We start from the raw sequence: 20044 nt of genomic DNA, 5'->3' as shown, positions 1-20044 counted from the left end.
CCAGAATGGGAATCAGAATTAGACCTCAAGCCTGCTTGCATGTCAGCAACCAGAGTGGGTGATCTAGACTTGACCTGAAATATTAATTGTTCTTCATGAGTATTTCCATTGTTGTCCATCTTCTGCAACCCCATCCTGATAAACGGTGAACAGTTTCACCACTATCTAATGGACCCTTGCCTGTTTGAATCCCTCCATCTTTCTTAGCTGTATTTTTTTTAAGATATTCTCTGTTTAGGGTGTATTATTCCTTCTTGTTAACTTAATTTCAGTACATTGTTTTGATCGACCTTGCTGTTCTCTTTGCCAAATTGCATGAGCCCGCTACTCAAAGTTGCAAAATGTGAATGACTATATTTTTCCTCCCACATCAGGCTGTCCTGTTTCCCCCAGTGATTTCATCTGCAGGCGTGAAGTCAGCTTTCATGTTTGCCAGTCATATTAACTATATAACTCTACCACTTAGTCCCCATAATCACCATAGTGCTGTCAGATCAGTTATTCCACAGTATTATCATCAAGGAATTGTATCATCAGAAAGCCATAGTTTTTAAATAGCTACAGACAATTTAATTGATCAGCATTAGTTTCATTCATTATTTATGCAGGCTTAAATGCAGCCAGTTTGCCTTTGAGTTAAACTTTAAACATCACATATTGTATGGCACCAAATTTATCTATTCCCAGCTCTTGTTCCATAGCCAATATCTGCTATGTAATCATTTATCTTCTCCAGATTCTAACACCAGAAGGCACAACCTCAGAATAGAAAGATGCAACTCGGAACAGAGATGATGAATTTTTTTAGCCAGAGGAGCGCGAATCTGTGGAATTTATTGCCACAGATGACTGTGGAGTTCAATTCATTGGGCACATTTAAAACTGAGTTTGATGGATTCTTGACGACTAAAGGTGTCAAAGGTTACAGGGAGAAAGCGGGAGAATGGGTTTGACAAGGAAGATAAATCATTAATCGAATGGCAGAGCAGACATGATGGGCCAAATGGCCTAATTCTGCTCTTATGTCTTATGTTCGTAAATTAATTAGGCTCAGTTGTGCAAAACTTCCTGTTTTTGTTGATGAATAATTGAATAGGGTATACCCCAATTCCACTTAAGACATAGAAGCAAAGTTAGGCTATTCTGCTCAGCGAGTATGGACTACCATTCTATCATGGCTAATCCATTTTTTGTCTCAACCCCATTCTCCTGCCTTCTCTCTGTAACCTTTGACACCCTGGCTGATCAAGAACCCATCATCCTTTGGTTTAAATACACTTAATGACTGGGCCTCCAAAGCTATCTGTGGTAATGTGTTCCACAGATTCACCACCCTAAAGAAATTCCTCCTCAACTCTGTCCCTCTATTTTGAGGCTGTGCCCTCTGGTCCTGGATTCATCCATTACAGAAAACATCCTTTCCACGTCCACTCTATTAAGGACTCTCAATGTTCGATAGGCTTCATTAAGATCCCCCCTCTTTCTTCCAGTGAGTACAGGTCAAATGCTTCTCATACATTAATCATTTTATTCTTAGAATCATTCTCATGAAGCTCCTCTTGACCCTCTCCAATGCCAGCATGTCTTCTTAGATATGCAGCTCAAAACTGCTCACTATACTCCAAGTACAGTGTGACCAACTCCTTATAAAGTACCAGAATTACATACTTGCTGTTATATTTCATTCCTGTTGAAGTGAATGCTAACATTGCATTTGCCTTCCTTCCAAGACTGAGCCTTCACGTTAACTGTTAGGAGCCCTGCACTAAGACTTCCAGGTCCCTTTGCACTTATGATTTTTGAATTTTCTCCCCATTTAGAAAATAGTCTATACCTTTAATCCTTCTACCAAAGTGCATGACCATGTACTTCCCTACACTATATTCCATCTGTCTCTTCTTTGCCCATTCTCCCAATCTGTCTAAGTCCTCCTGTAGACCCCCTGCCTCCTTAACACGGCCTACCATCTATCTTTGTATTGTTCTCAATCTTGGCTGCAAAGCATCAGTTCCATTATCCAAATCACTGACAGATAGTGTGAAAAGAAGCAGTCCCAATCCTGAAACCTGCAGAAGTACTAATCACTGGCAGCCACCCAGAATCATCATCATTCTGTGTTATGTTGTATAATGTAGGCAATCATGGACTTGTGACCATGATTGTTCTTAGCAAATTTTCTGCATAAGTGGTTTGCCATTGCTTTCTTCTGGGAAGTGTCTTTACAAGACGGGTGACCCCAGCCATTGTCAGTACTCTTCAGAGATTGCTTGGTGTCAGTAGTTGCATGACCAGGATTTATGATATGCACCAGCTGCTCATATGACCATCCACCACACGCTCTCCTGACTTCATTGTAACCTTGATCGGGAGGCTAAGCAGGTGCTACTTCTTACCCAAGACTGACCTGCAGGCTAGCGGAGGGAAGGAATGTCATACATCTCTATTGGTAGAGAAGTACCTCCACCCCAGAACCTCATCCTTAATAACGGATTCCAACATTTTCCCAACCACTGAAGTCAGATTAGCAGGTTTATAATTTCCTTTCTTCTGCCTACTCCCTTCTTAAACAGTGGAGTGACATTTGCAATTTTCCTGTCCTTCAACACCATGTCAGAATCTAGCAATTCTTGAAGTATCATTACTAATGCATCCACAATCTCTTCAGCTACCTTTTTCAGAACCCTGGGGTTTAGTTCATCTGGTCCAGGTAATGTCTACCTTCAAACCTTCCAGCTATGCAAGCACATTCTAATTTTTAATAGCAACTACAGACTTCTGCCCCATGACACTCTAGAATTAATGGCATACTGCTAGTCTCTTCCACAGTGAAGTGTTTGAAGATGCTCACATATTTCTGATTAAATGCCAGACCTTCATGTTCGGTCAATTTTTGCAAATATCAAATGAAAATAAGGGTATGCAAATACTTTTCATAAAATTGTTTCACCATATGATACATTAGTCATGCTGTTCTGTAAAGCAAGTGTGTAAAGATACAAAATCAACAATAGATATCTTTGAATGTTGCTATTAAATTGTTGAATGATTTGGAGCAAATAACCCCTGGTTTTCAACAGGGAGAATAGTTTGTATTCATTTAACACCTTTAAAATGTCCTAAGAAGCTTAAAGAAACAAAATTAAATCAATTCTGTAAAAGGGAGACGATTTAATGCTTTGTTAATATGTTGAAGGGAGGTTTTTAAGGAACTCTTTAAAGAAGGGCAGTGACACAGAAGTTCTGGAGAATTCCTGATGTTGGGGGCATGGTATTGAGGTCAAGGCTACCTCTGACAGATTCAAACATAATCAGGTGGTCAGAACTGGAGGTCTGCTGAAATCTTGGAAGACTAGAGGTCACTGAGATAATGTAGAATGCAGCTGAGAAAGGATTGATATCAGGGTTATGAATTTTAAAGTGAATTTTTTTAAACCAGGTGGGAAGTCCAGCTAATTGAACACAGGTGAATGGGGTATGAGACAAGTCTAAGGATGGTGGAACAAGGGGAGCGCAGTCGGTCAGAAAAAGAAGGGCATAAATAAAGGTCCTAAGGCAGATGAGCTGTGGCTGTGGCAGAGGCAGAGTTGGGGTATCTTGCAGAAGTTATTTGTCTTAATGATGCCACTTGGATTTTGGTGTGGGAGAGTAGCACTATCCATTCCGATCACGCGTACAAGTTGGTAATGTAAGAAGTTGACGTTTATCAATTAAACATTACAATAGGAACTAGCAGGGTTCTATTCCTCATCTCTTTGGGTGGGTGAGGCTGTGACAATGTTGCTTTGGGAGCTTCCAGAAACAAGTTACATGTAAGGGTAATTGAAGTTGTCAAATGGTCAGAGCAGAATAAACTATAATTAGAGAGCTCATCATTTCCCAAGGTAGATAATTTAGATTCATTCAACAGAGATGTTTGTGGATGATTGAATCAGTTGTTGAAAGTGACAGGTCAACTCAATTGTACATATCGAACTTTCTTGTACACAAAATAATCTGCAGATGCTGGGGTCAAAGCAACACTCACAACACGCTGGAGGAACTCAGTAGGTCGGGTAGCATCAGTTGAAACGATGAGTTGACGTTTCGGGCCGGAACCCTTCATCAGGACTGAAGAGGGAAGGGGCAGAGGCCCTATAAAGAAGGTGGGGGAGGGTTGGAAGGATAAGGCTGGTAGGTTCAGTTGAGAAACCAGTAATTTGAAAGACAAATTACTGTTAAGATTCCCATTCAGATATGTCCATACATGGCCTCCTCTACTGCCATGATGAGGCTAAACTCAGGTTGGAGGAGCAACACCTCATATACCATCTAGGTAGTCTCCAGCACCTTGGTATGAACATAGAATTCTCCAACTTCCGGTAATTCCATCCCCCTCCCTTCCTCCATCCCTATTCCACCCTGCCCCCTCCCCCTGCTGCCTATCACCTCCCTCATGGTTCCACCTCCTTCTACTACCCATCGTTTTCCTGCCTATCACCTCCCTGCTTCCTCTCCCCCACCCCTTTGTCTTTCAAATTACTGGTTTTTCAACTGAACCTTCCAACCCTCCCCCACCTTCTTTATAGGACCTCTGCCCCTTCCCTCTTCAGACCTGATGAAGGGTTCCGGCCCGAAACGTCAACTCATTGTTTCCACTGATGCTGCCCAACCTGCTGAGTCCCTCCAGTGTGTTATGAGTATAAACTTCCTTGAGCTTTGTGTCTTTGCTATGTATGATGTAATCTTTGTTCATTTAACTTAAATCATCAAATTATTGGCATTGAATTAATATTAATAGTCCACCTGTTATTCAATAAACATTTTTGAAGTGAACAGATAAGGTAACAGATATGTGCAATAATTATATTTCATTGCACCAACCATTACTTGATTTACATTAACATTATGGTAATGAGGGTACACTCAGGCAGAAGACAAGAATTGGTTTAGTTGAAACTTTCTGCTTATTCAGCCATTTTAGTTGTAATAAGTTTTATCTGATTTAAGTTGTTTATGCAGCAGATACATAAATTTTGTTTTGTAAATCACCAATAATCTTTTACAATAAATCCATTTTGTTAATTATTAATCTGGCTGGATACTACCCATCTGCTTACAAAAAATATTCACCCCACCCCCCCCGGAAATTTTTATGTTTTAATTGTTTTAAACGTTGAATCACAGTGGATTTAATTTGGCTTTTTGATGCTGATCAACAGAAAAGTCCTTTTTGTGTCAGAGTGAAAACAAATTTCTACAAATTGGTCTAAATGTATTACAGTTATTAAACATAAAATAATTGATGCATAATTATTCGCCCCCTTCAAGTCAGTATTTAGTAGATCCTCCTTTGGCAGCAATTACAGCCTTGAGTCTATGTGGATAGGTCTCTATCAGCTTTGTACATCTGGCCACTGCAATTTTTCCCCAGTCTTCTTTACAAAACTGTTCCTGCTCTGTCAGATTGCATGGGGATCGTGAGTGAACAGCCCTTTTCAAGTCCAGCCACAAATTCTCAATTGGTTTGAGGTCTGCACTATGAATTGGTCATTTCAGGATATTAACTTTGTTGTTTTTAAGCCACAGCTGTGTACCTTTGGCTTTATGCTTGGGATCATTATCTTGCTGGAAAACAAACCTTCTCACAAATCACAGTTCTCTTGCAAAAAACATTGCATCAGGTTTTCCTCCAGGATCTCTCTGTATTTTGCTGCATTCTTTTTACCCTCTACCTTCACAAGCCTTCCAGGGCCTGCTGCAACGAAGCACCCCACAGCTTGATGCAGCCACCACCATGCTTCACGGTAGGGATGTTGTGTTTTTAATGTGTGATGTTTAGTCTGATGGCCAAAAGGCACAATTTTGGTTTCATCAGTTCATGGAACCACCTTCCAGCTAACTTCAGAGTCTCTCACATGCCTTCTGGCAAACTCTAGCCAAGAATTCATGTGAGTTTTTTTTTTAACAGTGTCTTTCTCTTTGCCACTTTCCCTGGGACTGGTGAAGCATCCGGTTAACAGTTGTATGCACAGTCTCTCTCATTTCAGGCACTGAAGCTTGTAACTCCTCCAGAGTTATCATATGTCTCTTGGTGAACTCCCTCACTATTCCCCTTCTTACATGGTCACTCAGATTTTGAGGACTGCCTGCTCCAGGCAGAATTACAGCTGTGCAATATTCTTTCCATTTCTTGATGATTGGCTTAACTGTACTCCAAGGAATATTCAGTGACTTGGAAATTTTCTTGTATTTATCTCTTGACTTGTGCTTTTCAATAACCTTTTTGTGGTGTTACTTGGAGTGTTCATTTGTCTTCATGGTGTAGTTTTTGGCAGGATACCGACTCATCAGCAGTTGAACCTTCCAGATACAGGTGCATTTTTACCACAGTCAATTGAAATACCTTGACTGCACACGGTGATCTCCATTGAACTAATTATCTGACTTCTAAAACCAATTGGCTGCATCAGTGACGATTTGGTTTGCCATATTAAAGCGGGTGAATACTTATACAATCACTTATTTTGTGTTTTATATTTGTAATTAACTTAGCTCTCTTTGTAGAGATCTGTTTTCACATTGACACGAAGAAGTCTTTTTCTGTTGATCAGGGTCAAAAGCAATCCAATGTTGTAAAACAATAAAACATGAAAACTTCTGGGGGGGGGAGGGTGAATACTTTACATATCACTGTATATAGCTATAACATAGTAGTTATACATACAATTTTAAAAACTTGTGTCCCTGCTGGTGGGGAAAGGAATTCTTTATCTTTTAGTGTTTTCTTCAGTTGATTTGATAAACATTTGTTTACAGATATACAAAATTCATGTATTTTGGCCATGAATATGATGATCATATTTTAATATCCCGGAGCCATATAGGGTATAAGCTAGATCAGAATTCATGACAATGTAGTGATGTTTTGAGTAGGAAGTGAATTGTGTTGTTGAATTTTTCAACTGTGGGGTCTGGTATGAATCCATTGGGATCAGGTTGTTTTCCCCAACTGGGATTCTATTAAAATTCATATTGTGCTGTTGACATATTTAAACTGAAATAGTGTATTGAAGCATTTTGTAAATGTAATACTAAAGATCTACATTTAAGCAATGAGAGAAAGAGAGGGATTAGTTCAGATGGGATGTTAAAGGGTATGGGGAGTAGAATTAAGTGGAGAGTGGGAGAAGGTGAGGCAGGATTGTAAATAAACTGAGGAGCCTTCATTGGGAAAAAATTTAGGACTCAATGTATTATAGAAGTCGCCGAATGGCCTTGCCAGACACTTAACAAGCATGATCTGCTCTGCAACCCATGAGGAGGTATAGGACCAAAGGTAATCACTGAGCCTGCTTGGATGGGACATTCCCAATTTTCAGAAACCAGCCACAAGAATCACACTAAATGACTGTGGGACAACTTTATCAGCAGAGAGAGTCAGCTGGGCTGGAGTTGAAGTTTGCAGTGGAAGAAGCAGTAGGTGTCTGGAGGCAGCACTGGGAGAGAGACTGGTCACTTGATCCAACATCTACTTCATCTCATTTTCCAATGTGAGTGAAGACCCTGCCACCTTTGATTATGTGTCAGGCCAGTCTTGCTTGCCTGGTTTAGCCCACCAGCATCAAAAGCCCAGCCTTTGTACAGACCGAGTTGTACAGACGACCACTCTGGCTGGTAGGGACGAAGAAAAAAGCATTTATTTACATATATAATGTAGTAGTTACTGGAACCAAAAGTGTAGGGTTGGCTCCTTGTAATGTTAAAGCACTCCTCTGCTATTAAGCTGTCGGCGGGTACAAGCGTAAATTCAACTAAAAACTGGCTAGAGTGTACATGTCCCAATTTATCATTGAAAGGTGTGCTGTGGGAAGAGCTGCAACCAGTGTTATTCATAAAATTCAATAGGTTCATAAAACTGCACATGTCCCACTTGGTTATTATGACACTTTCAGGTACATGGTTGGGGAGGGTATGGATGGCTATGAAATGGGTGTAAGTCAATGGGACTAGGCAGATTAATAGTTTGGCATGGACTAGATGTGCCAAATGATCTGCTTCTGTGTTATTGTGTTTAATGACTCGATGACATATAGTAACTGTAGCTCTCTAGGTGCAGAGGCAATTCAAAGATGGGTCCTAAACTAATTTAGTCATTGTGGAATTTACAAAAAAAAATCCTTTCATGATTCTTGTGCAGTGTAGTTGCTATTTCTTTCTTTATAAATCACAAGTTCCTGAATGGATTTGCCCCATTCGCAGCCAAGCTGGAAAATGAGATAAAGGTAACTGAATAGCCAATCTTTCCCAATTCAGTGGCTGTCTTTTCTGCCCTTGTGGAAGAGTGGAATTTCCTATCATTTTTAGTTTACATCCAAATGAGGTGCAAATAATGTATTCCATTTTCCCAGTCTTATCATGGGTAAAGCCCTCGCCACCATTGAGCACATCTACACAGAGCATTGTTGCAGGAAAGCAGCATCCATCATCAGGGACCCCCACCAACCAGGTTAAGCTTTCTTTTTGTAACTCCCATCAGAAAGAAGGTATAGGAGCCTCAGGACTCACACCACTAGGTTCAGGAACAGTTATTACACCTCAACCATCAGGCTCCTGAAACAGGGGGGATAACTTCACTCAACCTCACTTGCCCCATCACTTAACTGTTCCCACAAACAATGAACTCACTTTCAAGAATTCTTCATTTTATGTTCCTGATATTTATTGTTTATTAATTATTATTCTTTTTTCTTTTTCTTTTGGTATTTGCACACTGGTTGTGCACCCTGTTGGTCAGTCTTTCATTGATTCTGTTATGGTTATTGGATTTATTGAGTATGCCCACAAGAAAAAGAATCTCAGGGTTTTATATGCTGACATATATATACACTTTGATAATAAATTTACTTTGAACTTTGATTTTCACTTGCTCTAGTGCCATTCTGTACTTCCAAAGATTTGACATTCAGGATTGATATGCACTTTACAAAACTTGAAAGGACTTTATAGCCTAACAGTGATATTCTTAAACTTTCACCCTGCCCTCAAGTTTACCTGGTCCATTTCCAACACCTCCCTCCCCTTTCTAGATCTTTCTGTCACTATCTCCGGAGACAGCTTATCCACTGATGTCTACTATAAGCCTACTGACTCTCATAGCTATCTGAACTATTCCTCTTCTCACCCTGTCTCTTGCAAAAATGCCATCCCCTTCTCGCAATTCCTCCGTCTCCGCCGCATCTGCTCTCAGGATGAGGCTTTTCATTCCAGGACGAGGGAGATGTCCTCCTCTTTTAAAGAAAGGGGCTTCCCTTCCTCCACCATCAACTCTGCTCTCAAACGCATCTCCGCCATTTCACGCACATCTGCTCTCACTCCATCCTCCCGCCACCCCACTAGGAATAGGGTTCCCCTGGTCCTCACCTACCACCCCACCAGCCTCCGGGTCCAACATATTATTCTTCGTAACTTCCGCCACCTCCAACGGGATCCCACCACTAAACACAACTCCCCTCCCCCCCCCCCCGCTTTCCACAGGGATCGCTCCCTACGCGACTCCCTTGGCCATTCGTCCCCCCCATCCCTCCCCACTGATCTCCCTCCTGGCACTTATCCTTGTAAGCGGAACAAGTGCTACACATGCCCTTACACTTCCTCCTTTACCACCATTCAGGGCCCCAGACAGTCCTTCCAGGTGAGGCGACACTTCACCTGTGAATCGGCTGGGGTGATATACTGCGTCCGGTGCTCCTGATGTGGCCTTTTATATATTGGCGAGACCCGACGCAGACTGGGAGACTGCTTTGCTGAACACCTATGCTCTGTCCGCCAAAGAAAGCAGGATCTCCCAGTGGCCACACATTTTAATTCCACGTCCCATTCCCATTCTGACATGTCTATCCACGGCCTCCTCTACTGTAAAGATGAAGCCATACTCAGGTTGGAGGAACAACACCTTTATATTCCGTCTGGATAGCCTCCAACCTGATGGCATGAACATTGACTTCTGTAACTTCCGCTAATGCCCCACCTCCCCCTCGTACCTCATCCGTTATTTATTTTTATGCACACATTCTTTCTCTCACTCTCCTTTTTCTCCCTCTGTTCCTCTGAATATACCCCTTGCCCATCCTCTGGATCCCCCCCCCCCCCCATCTTTCTCCCTGGACCTCCTGTCCCATGATCCTCTCATATCCCTTTTGCCAATCACCTGTCCAGCTCTTGGCTCCATCCCTCCCCCTCCTGTCTTCTCCTATCATTTTCGATCTCCCCCTCCCCCTCCCACTTTCAAATCTCTTACTAACTCTTCCTTCAGTTAGTCCTGACGAAGGGTCTCGGCCTGAAACGTTGACTGTACCTCTTCCTAGAGATGCTGCCTGGCCTGCTGCGTTCACCAGCAACTTTGATGTGTGTTGAGTGATATTCTTAGTTTCAGTTTCTATATAATTTTGATTTTTTTAAGAGTGGCTACATCCACAATCACAACAACGGATGGTTACTTCAATAAGCAGCATTATTTTATGACATTTAAAAAAATCTACTGATACTCAAAATCGACAGATCCCGGACTGCAGACTGAGGTCTTGAGTGCAGTTTTCTATTAAGAAAGAGGAAGCATGCTGGGCTGCAAGTAAGGTTGAAATACAGAGACTTCAGACCCCCACTTACGACTATCCTTCTGGTGAATGTACAGTTTTTGGAAAATAAAATTGAAGAAATCAGAAGAAGATTGCTGTACCAGAGGGACTTCAGGGAGTGCTGTATACGTTGTTTCACAGAAACATGGCTCTCCCCACCATTTCAGACAGTGCTGCAGCTGGATGGTCTCATTCACTGTATAGACAGTACTGTTCAGTCTTGTAAAAGCAGAGGAAGTGAGTATGCTTTATAATTAACACATTGTGGTGCACATACATGGCGATTCTGCCTTAGTCCTGCTCACCCAACCTGGAATAATGTCGTCCATTTTATCTGCCGAAGGAGTTTTCCACCATCATCCTGTTAGTGATATACGTTTCACCTCAGGCCACCGAAAGGCTGGCACTGGAGGAGCTAAGCTCCATAATCAGCAGGCACAAAACAACGCAGCCTGATGCCTTCCCTATTGTTGGGGATTTCAACCAGGCCATCTTGAAGAAGTTTCTGAACAACTTGCACCAACGAATCACCTGAAAGTACCAGAGGAGTCAACACACTTGACCACTGTTATACCATTGTCAAGGACACATACTCTATCATTCCATGCCCACACTTTGGAAAGTTCTATCACCTGGCTGTACTTCTACTCCCAGTGAGTAGGTAGAGACTAAAGACTGCAGCACCAGTGGTAAGGACCAAAGGAGGCAGAGGAGCGTTTACAGGATTGCTTTGAGTCAGTGGACTGGACAATATTCACGGATTCATCTTGAAATCTGAATTAACATGCCACAGTTGTCACTGACCTCATCAAAACATGTGTGAATGAGTGTGTGCCTTTGAGAACATACCGGACGTCCCCAAATCAGAAGTCAAGGATGAACCAGGAGATTTGTAGTTTGTGGAAGGTTAGATTTTTGGTATTCAAGACCGGTGATCCAGGACTCTGCAAGAAGTCCAGGCTTGACCTTCAGAAGGCTATCTTAAGAGCAAAAATCAATTCTGATTGAGGCTGGAAACAGAATCGAATGCACATCAGCTCTGGCAGGGTTGAAACCTAGTAGTGATGCTTTACTTCCAGATGAGCTTAATGCCTTTTATGCTCGCTTTGAAAAGGAGAATAAAACTACAGCTGTGCAAATCCCTGCAGCATCTGACGACTCTGAGATCTCTGTCTCGGGGGCTGACGTCATAACACCTTTCAGGAGGATGAACCCTCTGAAGGTGTCTGGGCCTGCTGGTGTACCTGGTAGAACTCTGAAGACCTGTACAAATCAATACCGGTGCACCTCAAGGATGCATGCTTGGTCCACTACTCTACTCTCTGTACACGCACAACTGCGTGGTTAGGCAGAGGTCAAATGTCATTTATAGATTTGACAATGACAATTATTGTTGGAAGAATTTCGGGTGGTGGTGAGCTATACAGGAGTGAGATAGATCAGCTGGTTGAGTAGTGTAGCAGCAACAACCTTGCATTCAACGCCAGTAAGACCAAGGAATTGATTGTGGTCTTTAAGAAGGAGAAGCCAAGGGAACCATCTTTCTATTTCTCATCAAGGGTTCAGAACTGGAAAGGGTGAGCAGTTTCAAGTTCCTGGGTTTCAACATCTCTGTGCATCTATCCTGGGCCCAATATATTGATTCAATTACAAAGAAGTGTTGGCGCATGGCCAAGTGGTTAAGATGTTTGTCTAGTGATTTGAAAGTCACTAGTGTGAGCCTTGGCTGAGGCAGCGTGTGTCCTTGATCAAGGCACTCAACCACACATTGCTCAGCGATGACACTGGTGCCAAGCTGTATGGGTCCTAATGCCCTTCCCTTGGGCAACATCGGTGACATGGAGAGGGGAAACTTGCAGCATGGGCATGTTGATCTTCCATACAACCTTACCCAGGCCTGCACCCTGGAAACCGTCCAAGGCGCAAATCCATGGTCTCATGAGACTAACGGATGCTTCTATATACACACATACACATGCATACAAAGAAGGCGCAACAGCAGCTATACTTCATTATGAGTCTGAGGAGAATTGGTTTGCTACCAAAGACAATTGGAATTATCTACAGAGCATTCTAACTTGTTGCATCACCGTGTGGTACTGAGGGGTCAGAGCAGAGCATCGGAAAAAGTTTCAGGAAGTTGTGAACTCAGCCATCTCCATCATGGGCTCTAGCCTTCCAGCATTCAAGACACTGTCAAAAGGCAATGCCTCAAAAAGGCAGCATCATCCCCATCATTCAGGATATTCCTTCTTCTCATTGCTACCATCAAGGATGAGGAATGGAAGCCTGGAGACACACACTCAACGTTTCAAGAACAGTTTCTTCCCATCCACCATCAGATTTTTGAATGGACAATGGACCCATGAATTGTGTTTTCTCCTTTTTTTTGGACTACTTATTTAATTTTTATATATACCTATTGTCATTTATAGTTATTTTATTAATATGTATTGTAATTTATTACTGTTGCAAAGGAACAAATTTCACAATATTTGCCAGTGATATAAGCCTGATTCTAATTCTGCTTTCTGGCTGTAACTTCCTTATCTTTTTCCCCAGCCTCCACTGTGATTTTGAATGAGGTAGAGTAAGGTTCCCATAGGAATGTCCTATCTGTCTCTTATTTTTGAAGGTGGGGGGATAAGAAACACAACTGGAATGCCAGATCAAATCAAGCTCTTTTCCTTAGTTGCTCTTTTCCCAGCCACTGATTTTCGTATGTCAGAGATGAATGTACTCATTATGGAAGGCAGTTTATGCTTAATTGCATTTGATATAAGTGTGTTTGTGCATTTGAACCAGCTAGTCTCAATATATTCTTCTCCCAACTATGCCAAGGTGATAAGCAACCAGTGTTTGGCCATGTATATCGAAGTGAAGCTAATAATACTGATTCATAGTTCAGATTTATTTAACAGATGTACATGGAAATGTACAGTGAAATGTGTCGTTTGCATAATTAGCCAACACAGCTAAGGTTGTCCTGGGGACAGCCCGAAAGCAAGCTAATGTTTGCAGGCCCTGGCATGTCGCAATCAGGCCGTGAGGTTGGGGAGCTGTAAAACATCAGTCTGTATCATCGTATCAGGTAATCACTAGTATTATCTGCTACAAAAGCTGTTGTCTTCTCACTGATCTCATCAGGAAAAACGTACGGAAACCTCAGGATGTTCACTACCAGGTTCAGGAACAGTTATTACCCCTCATACATCGGGCTCATGAACCAGTGGGGATAACTTCATTCAATTTCACTTGCTCCATCACTGAACTGTTCTTTCAACCTATGGACTCACTTTCAAGGACTCTTCATCTCATATTCTCGATATCCATTGTCTATTTACTTATTTGTTTTTTTTTGCATCTATGCAGTTTGTTGTCTTTTGCACACTGATTGTCAGTTATGTCTAGGTGGTCCTTCATTACTTCTATTATGATTCTTGGATTTACAGAGTATGCCCACAAGAAAATGAATCACAAGGTAGTATAGTACTGTACAAAAGTCTTAGGTACATTACGTATTGCTAGGGTGCTAAAACTATTTGTCAATGTGGAATGGAGAGTGAGTTTATGAATCTGGTGGAAGCAACTGACATTGGGAATGAGGAGTGTGGGAGCGCCACAGGAGGGGTGTGGGACAGGTGGCAAAGGAGAAGTGCTAGGTGCGGGGGATGGGTGGTTGGGGGTGGCGCGGGTGCAGACATACCCAGCCCTGAGACACCAGGCAAGGTCACTTGATTCCAAACAATTGATTTATTGATCATTACAGAACATCTCTCTGGTGCTTCCTGCTCCCTCCTCTCTCCCTTCTCCTTTTCCCAACTATGATTTTCTCCTCCCTGCCCCCTTCGCACTCTCAGTCCACAGTAGAGACAGGCTGTTCGTTCTGTGGAACGGAAGTTTCTGCCACTGATCATGGAGCTTTGGGGCAAGCTGTAGCCAGTGGAGATGATTTCCCCCTCGGCAGTTGGAGACACGGGGTTGACCTCTAAAGAATTCAACAGCTCCCTGTTCCACATACCTTGCAGTGTGCTTTCTCATCCCATCAGCTTTGGGCTGCAATTGAGGTGTGTCTTTAAAAGCACTGCTCATCTCCATGAGAATGACGCAGCAACTATCATCTGTGAAAGGTCCATGTTAATTTAAGCACAAATAAAAAGGAGTGAACTACAATAACAATTTCTTAAGGCAAGATGGTGTAGTTTCATTGTGTTATTTAAATGGTAGTATGCAAAGAGCCTCCAAAAATGCCTAAAGTTCAGTGTTACTACCAAACTTATTACAGACTGAGAACTGAAACAGAGTTGTAGTAATGTTGTAATAAATTCATTGTTACATAAGGGAGATGAAATGGTGCATAGGGATTTTAAACTTATGGTCAAATATCTGGTTGTAGGAAATAAATTGATTTTAAAAATAAGCTGTTCATTTGTTTCTCAGTATTTCAAACCCTTCAACTCCAAGTTAAAAGTAATTCTGCACACAATGAGATGGATAAACATAAATTAAAAAATTGAATAATTTTTCAAAGAATTTGTAAAATAAAATTTTACTTTGCAGATGATGTTCTGAGTAAAGATGCTGGGGAATGTGTAATCTGTTTGGAGGAGCTTCTGCAAGGAGACACGATAGCTCGACTTCCTTGTCTGTGTATCTACCACAAAAGGTAAGTAGGCTCTGCAGTATACATATTAAGTACTGAATTTAGTACCCTGGATGATATCAGTTTTTTGTATCTTTGAGTGATTTTAATGGCCACAAATATTGACTTTGTCTAAAAGGTAATTAAAAAGCAAATGATCCCATGTAGGATGATGAGACTTCATGTCTACAGCACTGATCTTCAATTTTGGGGTTGATAATTGTTGTGAGTCACAGAGCCATAAATCATAATGAAAGAGGGTGGTGTGACAAGCATGTCTGATCACAAGCAATCCCCACATTATAGCAAGTTGCGGGGGGGGTGGATTGTATTCCTAGAAAACAAACAATATCACATTTTTTAAACTGCATGGTTACAGTATACTTTTCTTTCTTTCTTTTCAAATCTTTATCATTATTATCCAAAATTAACAAGAGTACATCGAAGTAGACAACACTTACAATGTCTCAAGAAAAAAACATCGTTTTAAAGATTGAAAAAATTTTGGTGACAAAAGAAAAGAGAAAAAAACCCTACCAAGCAAGGAAATAGTATACTTATTTACATTTCCCCCTCATAAATTCTGTGAGAATGAATCCTATGAATTTGTGGATTCTGTGGGGGTGGTTTTCTGTAACCTTAAAGCCATAATTCATGGGTCATCTGCATGGATCATTGTGGGAACACAAAATCCATTCTGTCATGTCACAGGTATTTTTTTTCTTAATTTGCATAGAAGCAATTACTTGGAAGTCAAATTATTATAGGTATCTTTAACAGAATACACTCGTGATGGCATGGGTTCTTTTCTGTAGATGCCTGACTGTTGTGGCAATTAATCAGAAATTAAATGAATGAATTGAGGTATGATTAAGATTAGCATTTTCTAATCCCTAACCAAACAGATGGGCCACCAGTAATGTTTGAATACAAGATAGTGTTTCATTGGGGTATTTTAGATATTTGGGTCTCATTTAGTCACTGTGGCAACTTTTCTTTCTGGAATGGAGTGTTTATCTAATTAGATACTTGGAATACAGCATAAGCATTGTTTCATATATTGTAAACAAACTGGCTAATGCGACATGTAATGATAATATTTCATATCATAGTTAGCTTCCCAAGTACACTTTTTGGATTTACTTAACCCACACTGCATTATTGTTTCTGAATGTGATGTATTACATAACGCGATGTACACATATGACTTTGTGCTGAAGGATAGGGTGATAATGCTTTGTAATTTTTTTCTACTACATTAGTATGGAACATTCTCAGCTCAGAAGCTATTCAGAAGCAAATTTAGCCATGTTTATACTCTTGGGCATAATCTAAACCATAAAATCAGAGCATCTGGTTACAAGAGTAAGGTGATAATCATGAGCAACCCTGTGTGTAGAATGAGCAAGGCAAATTAGCAATAATGCCTAAGAGGGATTCATGGAATGTCTGGAATGATTTTCTAGATTAATGACTTGAGGAACTGATCGAGAAAAAGCTGGGTTTTAACCTAGTGTTGTGTAATAAGAAAAGGTTAATTAATAATCTTGCAGTTAAGGAGCCTTCAGGGAAGAGTGATCATAATATAACATTTTATATAAAGGTTGAAAACGATTTAGTACAATTTTGAAATTAAGGCCCTGATGGTCATGAAAATGTTAATACATCATTCAAAATTCTTTAAGGTTGAGAATTCTTCACATATTTATAACTATTCAAGAAAAGATGAGGAAGTGTAAAAGTAGATGGTAGAGAAGTTGGAACAACACAAGTAGGAAGGCAATGCTAAAATTTATTTCAAAGGATGAAGATTTAAAAGGTAACAATAGGATTGGGCAGAGTCAAAATGGATTCATGGAAGTGAAATCATGTTTTGACAAATTATTTGAATTTTCTTGATGCTGTAGCTAGCACATGTATAAGAGTGAATCAGTTGATGTAATGAGTATTTATTTTCAGGACTTTCAATAAGATGCAACTAAACACAATGGGAGTGCACAGTACTGGGGATATTATACTCAAGTTGATTAATGGGCAGAATACAAAGAGTAGGAATTAATATATTATTTTGGGTTGGGAGGCTATGACTTGTGCTTGCTGCAGGGATCATTCTGGGGTCCCTACTGCTCATAATCTACATCAATGACGGATGAAAGGGTCAGGGGCATTATATCCAGATTTGCTAATCGTACATAGATGGGTGGTCGTGTGGGCTGTGAAGTTTCAGGGAGATATAGAAAGCAGCATGAATGGGCAGAAATACGGCAGTTGAAATATAATGAGGAAAAATAAGAGTTCATCTATTTTGGTACAAAAGGTACAAAAAAAACGGTATCTTTTGAATGGCGTAAGATTGACAGATATTCTTATTCAGAAGCCCGAGTGTTCTTTGTACACAAACCACTGAAAGTTCATATGAAAGTACAACAAGCAAGTTGGAAGCCAAATATTAAATTGGCCTTTAATGAAAAAGTATTTGAGTGTAAGAATAAAGACGTTTTACTGCAAATGAATAGGGTACTGGTGAAACCACACTGGAAATATTATACACTGCTTAATCTTATTACCCAAGGAACAGTGATAAAGGATATTCATTGAAGGATTACCTGGTTAATTCGTGGAACGTAGGGGAGTTGATGTAGGGAAAGAGATTAAGCAGACTGAGCCGAAACTCCCTAGACTTTAGAAGAGGTAATCTCATTGAAATATACAGATTTTATTTGATGGGGTTTGATAGGGTCGATGCAGGGATGATGTTTCCCATGTCTAAGTTGTCCAGAGCTAGAGTAACAGTCTCAAAATAAGGACTCAACTGTTCAGAACATAGATGAAGAGATTTCTTTACCTGGAGGGTGGCAAATCCTATGCAGCAACATGCTCACAAAGAGGTTGTGGAGTCGTTGCTGAGGTTATTTAAGATGGCGACCAGTAGCTTTTGTATATGAAGGGAATAAATGGACATGTTTGCGATGTCACTGAATGGCAATGGGGCAGGAATGGCAAAACTATCTACTGCTGCTTTTGTTTCTTATGCTTGTATCTAGGTGATGTATTTTCACCAGAAAGGTCATCTAATTCAGCATACGGTGTGTTGAATTGCGCAATCACTAAAAATCAGCACTTGCATATCAACATCTCATTTTATATGCAGTTTTGTGTTCTTTCTCAAAGTAATTCACAATATGTGCATACATTAACAAAGACAGCATTAAGAAGTTCAGTTGCTTTAAAAACTATTTTCGTGTATACATTTGAGATGTAGACCCTTGCCTCTGTGTTAACCAACTCAAGGAACTGCGTCAATTATGAAAACTGAAACTTTTTGTCTTAACCCTTTTAATACAGTGCCCTACTAGTACAATGAATTTAATTTTTCAGCTACATGTATTTCATTTATGTTAAATTGTGTTTTTTTAGTGCTATAGACTTGCATCCATTGAATTGAGTTCAGAAAATCAGCCAACTGAAATTTCTTACTTTTCCTTCAGTGTTCTTAGACCTATATCTATGCAATAACTTAAAACAAACAACTGCAATTTAATATTGAGAGTTCCAAGCGAGAATGCCTTATTTCCAATTGCAAACAGGAACTGAATGGCTGAAAAAGAACTACTTGATTCCTGTTTGCTTCTTGGAATAAAACTAGATTTAGAAAATTTCAAAATAATCCAAATGTGTTATACCCTTCCTCTTAAATTAGTGCTATATTTTTCATCTTTTAATTGAATAAAAAGGAAAACATTTTGGTCACATTTATTTAATTATGTGTGACCAAGCTCTATATGCTGCAGCTGTCTTGTATGTAAATACTGTGATTTTTATGTAGAGCAACTGGTTTTCAGTCAAATCTGAATAAAATTAAATCAGAAAGAGGTTGCATAGTGTTCTGGAATGCTGAAAGTTAGTTGGACATTGTGCTGGATATGTACCTGTGATTTCCCCACATTATTAAGTTACAAGTGGCATAATCAGAGTGAGAAAGTGTTCATTTTGATATATTAAAGGAGATTGCTGACAGGAGAGCTGAGGAGCAAAGATTTGGGTAGAGAGGTGAAATGAGGGCAAAGGTAGGAGTAAAGCTGAAATTGAAAAGAAAGCCCAGTTACATATGAGCACTACTTCATTTTTAATTGAGAAATGTCTCTTGCTTGTAAGTGGATATTTTTATTTATTTAATATGTTTTTCCTTTCCGTATCTCAGTTTTTCAGAGGTTGCTTCAGATTTTGATCAGATCTTGTGATGCATGCTCAGATTAGGACACTGTGTTTGAGGCAACTAGTAATAGATTTTGTTTATTCTCATGTTTCCAAGTTGGGCTCGGGCCGCAATATAACATGCATTAGTAGACCAGCTCTTGTGGCAAACAAGGCACTAAGAGCAAAACATCGTACTGTGGATACTGGAAATACGCAAAAAACAAAAACTAAAAAATGCTGTAAATGCCTTGCAGCTCAGGCAGGGTTTGTCAAAATGTTGAAAATAGGCACACCCCTGCTTATGGGTTATCAGCAATTTTAGCTACAAAGAACTATCAGGAGTAGTGATTGCCCTCATAGAGCGTGCTTTGCTTTTCTTGCCTTTTTATAGAAAGTCCAAAAATCAAGTGAATCAGAATAGAAATAATTATAATGTTATGAGCACTGACACCCATGAATCTGAGAGGAAACTAGGGGGTGGGAAAATGGCAGTTTGAGGAGTTATTTATTTTGCCCACAATTGGAATTCTTGTCCCTGAAATTATTGTTCAAAAAGTTATTTTTTATGATCATTGGTCTAGTAGGCTTTGAT

The 20044-nt window shown here is 40.3% G+C and overlaps 1 protein-coding gene across 1 annotated transcript in view; it reads left to right on the top strand.

Annotated features, from left to right (window-relative positions):
* Nucleotides 1-20044, top strand: part of znrf1 (zinc and ring finger 1) — a 234639-nt gene that overhangs the window by 172280 nt on the left and 42315 nt on the right. Inside the window, exon 3 of the mRNA XM_072279433.1 lies at nucleotides 15174-15279. Coding sequence (XP_072135534.1) covers nucleotides 15174-15279 — 106 coding nt within the window. The remainder of the gene's footprint in view (nucleotides 1-15173; nucleotides 15280-20044) is intronic.

Source organism: Mobula birostris, chromosome 15 (assembly GCF_030028105.1).
Source record: "Mobula birostris isolate sMobBir1 chromosome 15, sMobBir1.hap1, whole genome shotgun sequence".
Classification (NCBI taxonomy): Eukaryota; Metazoa; Chordata; class Chondrichthyes; order Myliobatiformes; family Myliobatidae; genus Mobula; species Mobula birostris.
The sequence above is the reverse complement of the archived record's forward strand: the minus strand, read 5'-3'. Positions and strand labels throughout refer to the sequence as shown.